General features: G+C 37.5%; 1 protein-coding gene across 1 annotated transcript in view; it reads left to right on the plus strand.

Moving 5' to 3' along the window:
• Position 1: 1 nt before the first annotated feature.
• Tnks2 (tankyrase 2) overlaps positions 2 to 14,626 on the plus strand; it is a gene marked incomplete at its 5' end in the record, with an annotated part of 71,596 nt that continues 56,971 nt past the window's right edge. The window contains 3 exons of the mRNA XM_033766340.1: positions 2 to 161; positions 7,720 to 7,944; positions 9,833 to 9,928. Coding sequence (XP_033622231.1) covers positions 2 to 161; positions 7,720 to 7,944; positions 9,833 to 9,928 — 481 coding nt within the window. The remainder of the gene's footprint in view (positions 162 to 7,719; positions 7,945 to 9,832; positions 9,929 to 14,626) is intronic.

A 14,626-nucleotide genomic window follows, 5' to 3' on the forward strand; every position in this document is an offset into this window, starting at 1 on the left:
CGCGAGCTTGGTGGCCGAGGCAGTGGAGCCGGCAGCCCGCGAACTGTTCGAGGCGTGCCGCAATGGGGACGTGGAGCGAGTCAAGAGACTGGTGACGCCCGAGAAGGTGAATAGCCGCGACACGGCAGGCAGAAAATCCACCCCGCTCCACTTTGCCGCAGGTAACCGGGATCAGCGCCGCCCACCTACTCTCGCGGGGCTAGCAGGCCCGAAACCGCACAGTGCCCTGGGTCTCTGACCGTTCTCTGGCGGGACTGTAATCCTAGCGATCTCGCTCTTTTCGAGGAGAGATTGGGGAAATCAGGGGTGGGGGAAGCGTACCGCATTTATTAGAAGTGTTGGGGGGTTGGCTTTGTTTTGTTTTCAAGTATCAGCAATACCTGTACCAACTTCTGGTTTTGCTATCCTGAAAGGCCCCAACACAAGAAATAATGGGGGACGTATAGATAGACCTTGTGATTCCAAACACTAATTATCTCGAAAATTTATTGTTCGTGCAAGTTCCACTATAATTTATCGATCCTTTGGGGTTTTAGAGGCCCTAGTAAGATTCGGGAGTATAATTTAGGAGGAGTTACTTAATTGGCTAGTGACACGTTAGAGTTAATTGGCTTATCAGTATCCAATCACTAGCAAGTTTCTAAAGAGACTAGAATTAGAAACAGGCAAATTTGGAAGAACTGGGTTCTTAGGTTAGGTTCAGGAAGTCAGCCACACACACACACATATTGGAGTGGAAAGTAGCAGCCAAAGAGAGAAGTTGGAAGTACTTTAGCTTGACTCTGGAATTTGTTGGGACTCACTTTGCCTCAGAGAGATTTAGGTCGGTTGAATTACTTTCTTTTACTATAATTACTAGGTTCACTTGATGATACTAGAGGGTTAAATATAGTCGAAATATTTAAAAGAGCCAGAGATGGGACACTCAAATAATTGCCTGTAAGGCGATTTATGCTTTTTATTTTGAGGAAAGGTTGTGTCTCCATCTGACCTCAAGTGAGCTGTGTGTAATTAAAGATGGGAGTGAGTTTTCATACTTTTGGTATCTTGGTGTTTTATTTGGTGTATATCCTGATTTTTAAAACATTTTTTGAAGGCTGGAATTTAGCTCAGTGGCACCATACCTGCCTTGGAAGTGCAAAGTCCTGAGATCGATCCCTGGTACAAGAAAAAAAAAATTTTTTTTTTTTAAAGCAGAGGTATACATTTTTGCATACCGTGTTCTTTTGGGGCAGAAATGACATGCAGAGAAACATGAGAAAAATATTCTTGTTCACAGACGTTGCCTTTACAATCGATACTTGTTTGCCTTAACCTGTCCCTATATTTAAAGTAAATACTTCCAGAAAGTATGCTTTCTTGATCAGTTGCACCTTTGTTTCGTTTCCACGGTAGCCTTTTAAGAGGGGAAAAAAAATGGTTTTGGGGTACTACGGTTGACTAGAAACGGGCAGTGGAGGGAAAAGTGAGAATACTGAAGTCAGATCTCACTTAGATAATAATTTTTCTGAGATTTCGGTGGACAGTGCTGCCTTTCTTCAGCTAATTTGAATTGCCCTGTTTGACCATGCAGTCAACATTAACTGATTTAACAAACTGTCACCAACCAGCGATACATAATCCAAAGGGTAATGTTACCTGGATTATGTTCACTTGATCTGTGAGATAAAAATAACCAAGGAAGTTCTTAGTTGCTACCTTTCAAGAATTTGGTGTATTAATGAGTTCATATCTGAAAATAGTAATATTTGGAGGTGTGTGCTATTATGGTATTAGCCTCTCATTTACCTTGTTCTTCCTCCACCATCGCACCTTTTGTTTTCTCCCAACATTTTAAAGCATTTTTAAGATAGATTTCATGTTGTTTGGTCAAATTGATGTTTGGTTTATTGTTTTGGTTTTTTTGTGTGTTTTGGTTTGGTTGTGTTTGGTTTGGTGCCAGGGATGGAACTTGGGTTCTTGCACTCGTGAGGCAGGTGGTGGAACCACTGAGCTAAATACCTGGCCCTGTTGTGGTCAGATTGAAATGAGAAATAATATTTTAAGAACCAGCCTACCCATCACACTTTACCCATATTGTCGGGTTTAGGTTATAAGATTTTAAAATTAAGGTGTAAACTGTGCATGGTGGCTAAGACCAAAGGATCACAAGTTCTACAACAGCCTGGGCAAATTAGCAAGACCTTATGTCAGAATTTAAAACTAAAAAAGGATAGAGCACCATTTGGTTCTGTCCCTAGTTCAGATTCTCCAGTAACAAAATAAGAAAAAAGGTATTAAAAAGAAATAATAAAATAAGTCCACCAAGCTGCATTTTCTTTAATTGTTTGGAGAAGACATTTCATAATCTCTTTTGTAGATATTGAGTTATCAATCATATTAATGTATATGTAAGCATATGTTTAGCTGTCCAACATAAGTGGTAGCACTATGTAAATGCCTGACTGAGCAGTTTGTTGTTTATACATTATGGAGGATAATTGGGGGATGAGGAGCAATCATACTATTTTTAATAAGTCATCCAGGGCCAGGGATTTAGCTCAGCGGTTCGGTGGCCTGCCTTGCAAGCGCAAGGACCCGAGTTCAATGTACCAAAAAAAAAAAAAAGTCATCCAATTAAAATCTATAGGTTTTATTGGAAGAACACATGTTTTGTCTTTTAATTTTGCTTCTCAAGAATAGGAGGAATGAGAGTTGTGTGCAGACTACAGAAAATGAACAAAATCTTTTCATTCAAAAATAATTCAATAAATCACTTGCCAGCCCTGAGAGATAAGTTCTGTTAATGAAAAAAGATAATAAATGTAAATAATAACTTTTCTTTTATCAGGTTTGTTGCTGTTGAAATAGATTACATACTACCAGGTAACTGTGTCTTAAGCCATTTCTTAGGAGAAAAATTATTCAGAAAATTACTTTTCCTTCCACCCTTTGCCTGTCGCCTCCCAGTACACACACTTAGACACACACAGAATATGAATGATTGTTTTGTGACAAGTCAGAGAACTTGTAGAGGCAAGTTGGTGTTCAGGCCACTTTAGCTCTTATTTTACTAAAAGGAAGACTTTCTGAAATTCTGGACAATGTAATCCCCTGATACAGCAGGTACCAGTTTTAAAGACTGCTTCTCTGAACTATTACTGAAAAATAGGTGACAGAAACTTGGAAGGAAGTCATCTTGGTGCCCATCCTAGTAAAAGACAAAAGCCATTCGTTAGAATCTTAGAACTGTGGATGAATGGGGTAGAACTTCATAGCTTGAGAATCTTAAATATGTGTTCTTTTAAGTATTCAGAGAAGTAACATTCAAAAGAGAAAAATCTGAAGTCATTTATTAGGTTCAAGAAAGTCAATATGCAGTCAAGACAGAATTGGTAAAAACAAATTTAAAACAAGCTTACATTGTGAAGTTTTGGTTAAGATAACAATTGTTTGATTTGTAGTATGTTATGTAATTGTTCCATATCCTTTGGACCAATTAGACTGAACTTTAATTATAATACTCATCTGGGGTCTGGAGATTTAGCTCAGTGGTGCTGTGCCTGTCTTGCAAGCACAAGGTCCTGAGTTGGATCCTTGGTACCAAAAAAAGAAAGAAAGGAGAGCTACTGTGTCCAACACTAAATTGTGTGAGTTGCATCCCCCCACTGGGGATTAATTAAACCGAGGACCTTGGCAAGCAGTGTACCACCAAGCTACACCCTTCTTATTTTTTGTTTTGAGACAGGGTCTTGCCACAGTGCCGAGGCTGCCTTTGAACTTTCAATCCTCCTGCCTCAGTCTACTAGCTGGGATTATAGGTCCATTGCACCCTACCCAGCTAAAAGGAAAATTTTATTTTTCCATAGGAGGGAAATGAAATTAGTACATCTAGAATTTGTCATCCAAGCAGTAGAGATATAAACTGCAGTTACTTTAGAGATGAAAGAAAACGAGACCATGTTACCATCTAACATATGTGACAGATTCATGGAGAACAGTAAGTGGATATGTATGACTGCTGTGGCTTCAGCGGCTAAAACTAAGTCAAGTAGGATGAAAGTTGCAAGGAGTCAGACAGATTTTTAACCATCTGTTCATCTTTTGAACTAGCTGAAAGTATCTGAGCAGTGACTGAGCTGGCATCTTTCAGAGATGTAGAAGGGGTTTCTGTGTAGGTTGAACAGTTTTGACTAACAGGTAATTCATTATCTGACAGACACAAAAAAGTAAAATGATTGCCTCAATCCCCAATTCAAGGTTTCAACAGGTCAGATACTAAAAATATAATTATTTTTATGATTGCCGTTTACAACCTTTCCCAAAAAGATCCTAGTGAAGACTTGTAAAAATCTTTCAATACCATGTCCATGTTCGTTCGGCTGTAAGGCAGCATCATAGTTAGGAATGATGCAGCAGATAGGTAATTCTTTGTGTTCAGCTACAATTAATCTGCTGGGGATTTAGCTCAGTGGTTCCACCACCTGCCTTGCAGGCTCAGGGTCCTGAGTTTGATTCCCCAGTACAAAAAAAAAAAAAAAAGAGGCAACTACAGTTAATCTTACATCAACAGAAAAATCTCAAAATCAAACAAAGATGGGTCTAAGAATTCAGAACCTTTGACGCATTTTATCTTCCAATATATTAGCAAGGTCTTTAGCTCTGCCTTTTTTCTCAGATCCTCTGGGCCTAGAAGTAAACAAATGTTTTGCAGTTCTCCTTTCAGTATCCCCCACACAGATTGTCAGTATTTTGTCACCCCAAGGGACATGATCTCCTTTTTCAAGTTTCTTCTGCCATCTTGTATCTAGTCAGTATATCTATCCCAAGTTGAGATGGGGAAAGCCCTCTCCCTTCAATACTTCATTCTAATGAAATAGAGTCCACCAAAAAAAGGTCTATACATTTCAGCATTTCACCATACTAATAAATATCTGCAAGTTAACGGCCACCACTTGGAGCACCGCTTGTAATTGTAGAGGCCAAAAGTAACTTGTATTAATCCCAGATTAAAATAAATTTATTTTTAAAACATTTATATGAGTTCTTTTCTTGATATATACACTTTTGGCAGACTCTGTGACAGGTATGACAGACTTAATGGTATGTCACTAAGGGGCATCATTTATTGACCACATATACTTTCCATATAGGCCTTCTTTGCTTTACTGTCAGTGCTTTATAGTAGGTTCATACTTGAAGTATAACTTCATCGGGACTTTTACACATAGAACAGTGTTTGAAGATGAGTGTTGTTCCATAAGTATAAACCGTAATGTGTGCTGAGCATCTATGGCTTCTGATTCCTTTGTAAAGAGATCTTAGGATATGGAGATTGGCTTTCACTCTCAGTATGTACCTGTTCTAGTTGTACCTAACCAGTAAGAACAAGATCCAAATATACTGTTGGGCTGGGCATTTATCTCAGTGGTTCCGCTGCTTGCCTTGCAAGTGCAAGATCCTGAGTTCCATCCCCAGTACCAAAAAAAGAGAATGATATAGTGGGGCCAGGAATGTAGCTCAGTGGTGCCATGCCTGGCAAGCACAAGGTCCTGAGATTGATCCCTGTTACCAAAAAAAAGAATGGTCTAGTAGCGGGGCATGGTGGTGCATGCCTATAATCCTAGCACTTGGGAGGCTGAGACAGGAGGAGTTTGAGGCCGGTTGGGGCTACATAGTGAGTTCAAGGCCAGCATGGACTACACATTGAAACCCTGTCTGAACAAACAAAAGAATGAACTAGTAAAAAGGGGCTAAGTGACCAGTCGGGGAAGTGGGCAGGAAAGACCTTGAGGTGAGAAAGGACTTGAGTGCAAGGTGAGAAAAATTGAAAGTATACTACTTTCAACAGAACAGGTAGAAAGGGAGTCATCTTCGTATTTTTGCCTAGCTTCAATACTCTTTATGGTCATGACCAGCTTCCTGAGTTCAGGATCCACAGAAACTACTACTTGGCATATATGTACACATACACTTTAAACATGTATTCAAAAAACTGATACTCCAGACAGGATCTTGGAAGTAGAGAATAGGAGTAGCAGGAAGGCTTCACAGGAAAACCTTTTTATTATGTGAATATTAACCTTTTCTGTTCCCATGAACCATGTGAACATAACCTCTCTGACTGCCATATCAGTCTGAATTTTGTCACTTATTTATCACATGGACTATGGCAGCAGTCTAAAATCTTAAGACTGTCTACACCCTGCCTGTTCACATTTCATCTGTTTATCCACACAAGTCTTCAAGGGGACACAAACAAAAAAAATGTAATGGAGTTACTACCCTAAACAAATCTTCACTGACTGCTGATGTATTATGGTAGTATTTTTCAAATTGTTTCTAGATGGTGGCTCAAAAACAGGGATATTTTCTTTAGAGTCTTTGCGAAAGGGAAGAATGAGGATATTCATCTCAGTTAATTTGAACTGACTGCCAACTATATACCAGGATCGGATACCAATAAACATATATTGGAATCATAAATAAGATTTCATTGAAATCTACTCTCTGAAAAACACTAGTGTGTGAAACAAAGTCCAAATACCACCTTAGCATAACATATATGGTTCTTCCTCATCTGGCATCTACCTACTTTAGCATTTTGTGTCCCGACTTTTATGAAGAATTTACTTTTGCATACCTTCAGTGTCATGTGCATTTTGTTTCTTTTGCTTAGACTGCAGTGTTTTCCCCTTAATTTGTGAATTTTTTGAAAGAAAGATACTCATTTTTGTGACTGCAGAATGCATTAAAAATAAATACCCCCCCCAAAAAAAAACACCAGTTAATCTCTTCAACCCAGTTACAGTCAGTTTCCTGTCAACCTAGAATGACTGTACCATTGCTTTCTCATTCATTCCCACACAGGTCATTTTAGGACTACATTCCGGTTTGATGATTTTAAGAATATTTTGGAAAAATGTAACAGTAAGGAGTTCTTTGCCTGTCCCTCAGCATAAATATAAATCTTTCTGTTTGCTTCTTTTTCATTTCACAGTTGGCTGTGGGAATGACAATACATGGAAATGATAAGAAATTTAAATCCACACTGGTACTAAACTAAAATAATTGAGTTACTATACATTTTTGTTTTGTTTCGTTTCGGGTTGCTTTAGCAGAATTGTGGAGTGTGGGCATCTGTACATAGAAAAAATTGATTGTGTTGTTCAAGTGGCCAAAGCAGGAACTACTTAAGATGTTTCACAACTTTCGAATCCTTTCTCATCTCCTACATAGACAAACATTAACTGTAAGATTCTCTTGCTCTGCTGTCTCATAATCATTCACTTTAGCAAGACCATTTTATGAAATAAATGTAGGGAAGGTATTCTAGCAAGAATTAGAAAATTTACTGCTTCATAAGGTGATGATTTACATTTTTTTATATACTTTGAACATCTTAAAAGGGTATACACTAAATACAGAGAACTGTTTTGACAATTAGAAATGCTATTGTATAGTGAAAAACATTTGAACTTTGAGCTTTTAATCATTTGTTTTGTGTTTTTTCTCTAAAGTGGGTAGCACCAATTAAAGCACTATGAAGGTGCTATAGTTTCGTGAGCAGCAAGAGACTGGCACTGTTAAGATTAATTCCTGATATATTTCATGTCACCTTTCAACAATTCTTGGGTTGTTGAATTTTATTTTCCATCCTGAAACATTTTAATATGGTTTATACTTACTGGTTTTATTTTTCTTGACGAACATAAATATGGACAATTTGTTCTATTTTAGGTTTTGGACGAAAAGATGTAGTTGAATATTTACTTCAGAATGGTGCAAATGTCCAAGCACGTGATGACGGGGGACTTATTCCTCTCCATAATGCATGTTCTTTTGGTCATGCTGAAGTAGTAAATCTCCTTTTGCAACATGGTGCGGACCCAAATGCTCGAGATAATTGGAATTATACACCTCTCCATGAAGCTGCAATTAAAGGAAAGATTGACGTTTGCATTGGTAAGAATATTTACTTTTCTAAATTTTCCAGAAATTATCACTATTCTGAATCTAAATTGAATTCATGTGTTAATATTAAATTCTGCCTGGCTAAATTTAGGTATTTAAGAAAACTTAATAATTTAACCACTGTTTACTGAATGTCTTTTTGTGTATGGTACTGAATTTAAATTTCTTTGGAGAATAGAGTAAAAATTTCCTGTTCTCTAGAAAATTACAGTCTTTTGAGAGATAAAATACACAAAAAGCCAATTAAGGATATGGTAGAAATGAACACTGAGTGTTGGAGGATAATGATTAGCAAAGTGACTTGGCAGGAGTCAAATTTGAGGCCCAATTTCCCAGAGTTTTTCTAGTCTTTCTAGTAAGAGAAAGGTTAGAAAAGTAGGTAATGATTTCTTTATACAAAGCATTGAATTTTAGGTTCAGGAATTTATTGTTATTGCATAAGCAATGTAATACTGAAAATATTTGAAGAGAGGAATAGCTTCATGAAAGTAGTATATTTTAGAAAGAGTAATCTGGTAGGGTGGGTAGGATGGACTATATCAGGGAGACTAGTTAGGAAGCTTTAAAATAACCCAGGTGAGAAATAAGAATATAACCTGAGGTTGTTATAGGATTTGAAAACAGCAGGAGAAATAAATAAGCACTTAGTGGAATATGTATCAGTAATTTATTCTTTTTTTTTGGGTACCAGAAATCAAACTCAGGTCCTTGCCGCTTGCAAGCAGCTGAACCACTGAGCTAAATCCCTGGCCCATTTTTTGGTAATTTAAAATACTTAAACATAAAAAAGATTTTCTAAGAGGTTGCTCACTAACAAATTCTGTGTGAAAAGACAGAATTTTTTTGGGGGGGGGATCAAACTTGGGACCTTGCACTTGCGAAAAAGGCAGTGGAACCACTGAGCTAAATCCCCTGCCCTGAATTTTTATTAACTTGGTTTTTACTTTTCTGAGCCAAACAAGATCAAAGATTTTGGATTCAATATTACCTTAACTCCATTCTTTTCCTGTTGCAAAACAGAACAGTTAAAATCCTTGAAGACACAAAGCCAGGTTTGAGACCTAGGAAAAGATCAACTAACCTCTCCCCAGATCTCAATTCAGTATTTATATCAAAGTCACCAGTTTAGTTTAAATTAAGTCATTTAAAAGGTACAAAATAGATTCTCTAGTTACTGCCGCCAAATTCTCCTTTTCTAATGTTTCTCTTCCCAAGTTCCTGGTACATCAAGAGTCTCAGATACATAGTTTTAATAATATGATAATAGAGTTTCTAAATATTGTTATAGACCTAAAAGACAAATCTGAACAACTACCTGCTGTTGATTATTCTTTTCTTGATGATTATTTGATTATTTTTCTTGATGAGTAGAATGATGACAACTGTTGACTTTAGAATTTTAATCCTGTAGATCTCTATTTGTGGGCCTGAGCTTTCTGTAGCTTTAGACATTTCATTTCTATCCTAATGGAATAATCTTCCTAGTAATGAGAAAGTGATCTTTCTTTGTAATGAGAAAAGCTTTCAAGCAGACTTAACCTGTTTTTTACACTTGATCTTAGCCAAAAGGCCAAGAAGCGATTTAACCTGTTTTTTGTTTTTTGTTTTTATAAATATATTTTGTATCTGTCCTCAGCCCCTTGTCACTAGCTATTTAAATTACAGGAAAATCTCACATTGAATTGGCAATCTTTTTAAATGTCCCTTTAGTGCATTAAATCTTAGAACGTTTTATATATATTTAAAATAATAACATTTACTATATTATTAGGCTGTGAAGGTCTTTAAATAACTTCTAGACTAGAACTTTTAAGAAAATGATATACTATAATAAAGTTGTTGTGATTACCATTCTGAAAAGTGTGTTGCTATTTTGTAGTGCTCTTACAGCATGGAGCAGAGTCGACCATCCGAAATACAGATGGAAGAACAGCGTTGGATTTAGCAGACCCATCTGCCAAAGCAGTGCTGACTGGTAAGTCTGTGTAATCACTTTGATGTTTCCAGGAAGAATATAAAGAACAAGCTTGGTAGGTAGACTATCTGCCTCCTGCAGTTAGTGACCTCAGTTAGTTTTTAAATAGCCTCAGTTCAGTTGCTCTCCTTTTTTACATCTAGACAGTTGACATTTGATTCTTGTGTTAAAAGGATGAAACTTTCTTTTCAAGTTCATGTTTAAACTTTATCACTGTTGCCTTATTTCAGGCAGAGCATGATAATTGTGTGCTGTCATATTGAGATATTTTTTAATATCTTAACTCAAGTCTACTCTGTATATATTAATTACTTTTTTTTTAGTGTGTTTTAATGATTTTTGATGGAATACTTCCAAAAAGTAGTGATCATTCTTTTTAGTAATCATCTTTTGTGTGTGTGTGTGTGTGTGTGTGTGTGTGTGGTACTGGGGATTTTTGAACTCGGGTCCTTGTGCTTGCAAGGCAGGCGGCAGAACCACTGAGCTAAATCCCCAGCCCTAGTGATCATCTTTAAAATACTGAAATCTGACATACCATTTCCCAACATCCATTATACATTTTAGTCTTTATTTCCACTTTCTGTTTCTCACACCAGAGAAACGATGCAGTATTTAAATATGTGTGTCCTGGCTGGGGATTTAGTCCAGTGTTTCTGCCACCTGCCTCACAAGCACAAGGTCCCAAGTTCGATCCCTGGTACAAAAAAAAAAAAAAAAAAAAAAAATGTGTGTCTGATTTATTTCACTTAACATGGTCTCAAAGTCCATCCATTTAGCAATAAATGTCTGAAGCTCATCTTTCTTTATAACAAAGTAGTATTCCATTATATTTTTAAAAAACACATTTTCTTGATCAGGGGATTTAGTGCATGGTACCATGCCTGCCTTGAAAGCGCAAGGTCCTGAGTTCAATCCCCAGTACCCGCCCCCCAAAAAACTTGAATAGTCTTTATTCACTCATCAGTTGATGGGTATTTGGGCTCTTTCCAAGATTTAAGATGTAGAGTTTAGACTAGCAGGTTTTTGTTTGTTTTATTTGTTTTGTTTTGAGACAGGGTCTCACTGTATAACTCACACTGGCCTTGAACTCACTATGTAGCCCAGGCTGACCTTGAACTCAAAGCAGTTCTCCGGCCTACCAAGTGCTGGGATTATAGGCATGTGCCATCACACCCAATCTAGACTAGCAAGCTTTTTAAAATTGTATCTATTTCATGTATTTTTTTCCATTGTCAGTATGTTTTTTGCTTAAGCAACTCTTTCATATTACTTATTTCATATTGCAGTTGTGATAACCAGTAGAATCATGTCTAATCTGAAAGGCAAAAGCCAGCTGGGTATGACACCTGATCTAATTCCAGCCACTCAGAAGGCTGAGGCAAAGAGGATCTTAAGTTTCAGGTCAGCCTGGGAAACTTAGCAAAACCTTTTCTCAAAATTAAACTAAAAAGGCCCAAGGGTATGCCTAGCAGAGAGAGGCCTTTGATTCAGATCCCAGTTCTACCAGAAAAAAACAAGCAAGCCAAAAAAAAAAAAAAAAAACAAAAAAACCCAAAATTCCTTAAAAGGTGAAAGCCTGCTTGGACTTTAGACTTGCAAAGGTTTTTTTTTTTTTTTTTTTTTTTTTTTTTATGTACCAGGGATTGAACTCAAGTCCTTGTGCTTGTGAGGCAGGCGGCAGAAACGCTGAGCTAAATCCCTGGCCCTGCAAAGGTTCTTTTAGCATTGCTGAGGCAGTTAAGACTAGTCCCTGAAAAGACGTTTGGAAATGTGAGCTGCTATCATAACTATCAGTTAATTCAGTGTCTGTTTGTTCATTCACTGTTTTGAGTTATTCCATACTTATACCTTTTTAAAAAGTCTTGGGGTACAAAAGAATTCTCAGCAGTCAAACACTTCATACAGTTCAAATTGTAGGTACAGTTTGGCTGATGTTTCATCAAATCTGTTAATATAAAAATTTTGAGAGATTCTGTCTTGGCAGTCTAGAGGAAACAGCACTCTCATGTTACTGAGCAGCATTCATCCAGGTTAGCAGAGTTGTGGCTGCACAGGGAGACAGCAAAACCCTCACAGGAATATAATCTGACCAAAAAAGCAAATGGGTGAAATACTGGAATAAGAAAGAATCTTACCTTAACGCTGCTCTCAGCTCACATCTGGGGACAGTGCCATAATATGCCAGGCATAGAAACCTGTGGAGGTAAAAGCCGACTTAGTGCTAGCCCTAGCCACTACTGACTGTAGGACATACCTAGCCCAGTGGCACTCCTGCTGGGATGCAGGGACCCAGAAATTGGCATATTCATATGAAAGAGGACAGCCCTGATCCCAGGTGAGATTGAGAGCTGGAGAGAAATATGGAAGACAGGGGCAAAATTAAAATTCAGTCACAACCTCAGATGTCCCAGATTCAGCCTTACATCTCCAATTGCATGGGGTATTAAAGTAACTGTGACCAAGGGAGACTCTAGGGACTGAAGCAGAGACAGAAGTGATGAGAACTGGGAGCTGTGAGAGACAGTACCAACAGTCCTGGCTCTGACTTTTGAATATGGCAGCTGGCTTGTACAAGTATTGGAGTTGGACAAAGAACTCCAGATTGGAGTTCATGATCCCTGGATGCTTCTAATATCATGGGCAGGAGGAAGATGGGCCAGGTGTGCCACTGATTGGAGAGAAGGAAGGAACAGAAACTTGTATATAGGCTGTGGCAGGCACACAACCTGGGAACTCCAGAGAGAGTATAACCTGCTACAGAGGTTGTGGTAGAAGTATGGGCTGGGACTCTACACCTGATACATGAGAGAAAGGCTCCAACTCCACTTCATTGTTCCTGAGAACACAGGAGGCTCTTCAGCGTGGTGGGTGGTCTGAATATGGCATCATTGACAGACTGCTCAGAAATAACTTATTCTACCCAACAGAGCAGGACAGTCTCGTACATAAATACTGTTCTCCTTTTTTTTTTTTTTAATTTGTTTTTTTTTTTTGGTTTTTGTTTTTTGTTGTTGTTGTTGTTTATTGCTATTTTGTTGACTCTAATTAGGTTTAGACTTTTTATATCAGTGTATAGTTGTTTAAATTAATTTTCTGCTTTAGCACTGTAACACTCTTGAAGTTGTTTAGTTATAGATTCCCAAAACAAAGATCACTTAAGGACGTCTTTCTTTGACATGCAGGTTAACAATGGAATGCAGTGCCTCTTACCTCTTCTCACCTTGTGGCTATATTGATTGCCTCCTTTTCCCTGCTTTCTCCACATTCCTTCACATACCTCCTTCTGCCTCTCTTTTGTATGTTTTTTTCTGTCTTTTTTTTTATATCTTTTCTGCTTCTGTCAGTATATACTATGAGCACTTAATCTGAATATCATTAATTTTCTGTAGGCTACTATAATATACTTCTTAGGAATCTTTCTAAACAAGGTCTCAACTGATAATATGTGGTTAGCATCTCCATTTGTTTGTTTTTGTTTTTGTTTTTTTTTTTTACTTTGTATCTTTCTTTTCACCCACACATATAACCCTTCAGCCCCCACCTTTATCCCACTCCCTAGTTTCTGGGTATAAAACTTATACTATTAAAAACCTATTTTTTATGGCAAGGCATGGTGGTACCTGTCTGTAATCCCAGCACTCTGTAGGATGAGGCAGGAGTATTGCCATGACTTTGAGGATAGCCTAGGTTACATAGTGAGCTCGGGGTTAGACTGAATTACATAGGGAAATATTAAAATGGGCTGTTTTTGATTCTTTCATTCTTCTTTGCTTCTCTTTTCTTGCTCTCTTTCTCTCCCTCTTTTCTCCTAACTCCCAGCTTGTTGTTCATCTTGTTATCGCCTTGTCTACCCAAGTTATTGAGAGTTGAAAACTTTTAAAACAAGATTGATATTATAAGTTGATAAATGATTGGCTTTTTGGATGTTGATATTATTGGCAGTTGTTTTCCCTTCGCAGTGCAGAGCTAGGAACTGATCCTAGTAATCTGAATAGGTAAAGTAGATGCCTGCACACTGCATCATTCTCAAAGCCAAGAGTGTATCACAGGGAGAGATCTATCTCCTAAACACATCTCTACTGTAATGCAGAACTTTCTACCCCAAATGATCTAAAATCTTCAATCCAAAATGCAATGATCATGAGAAAACAGGACAACAAAATGCCTCCAGAAAGTCGTAACTCTCAAAACTGATCTCATGGGCACTGAAGTGGATGAATTTCCAGGCAAAGAATCCAAAAGACTTACAGTTGAAATAATAAAAGAAATCAAATAAGAAATAAACAGCTGATGAATAACTAAAATGATCAAGCATAAAGAAATACAAATAAGCCACTGAATGAACTAAGGGGGGCAGAGTAGGATATGAAAGACCACTCAAGTAAAGAATTAAAGATTATGAAAAGGAATCAAGTAGAAGTCTTGGAAATGAAAAACTCAAATCAGAAATTTTGACAGTAGGCAAGATCAGTCACAAGATAGAATATCAGGACCTCAGGAGAAGATTGATGTAGTAGAACATTTACCCAATAATAACAAGAACAGAGGCAATCAAAAGAAAATCCAAGAGCTCTTAAATTAGTCTAAAAGAACAAACTTACAAATCATTGGACTTAAGGAAGGGGTAGAGGTGAGACTAATGGTACAAAAATTTTGTTCACTGAAATGATAGCAGAAAATCCCCCAAATCCAGGCAGT

The sequence above is a fragment of the Fukomys damarensis genome, unplaced genomic scaffold, assembly GCF_012274545.1.
Source record: "Fukomys damarensis isolate Sample0158 unplaced genomic scaffold, DMR_v1.0_HiC HiC_scaffold_20, whole genome shotgun sequence".
NCBI classification, from domain to species: Eukaryota; Metazoa; Chordata; class Mammalia; order Rodentia; family Bathyergidae; genus Fukomys; species Fukomys damarensis.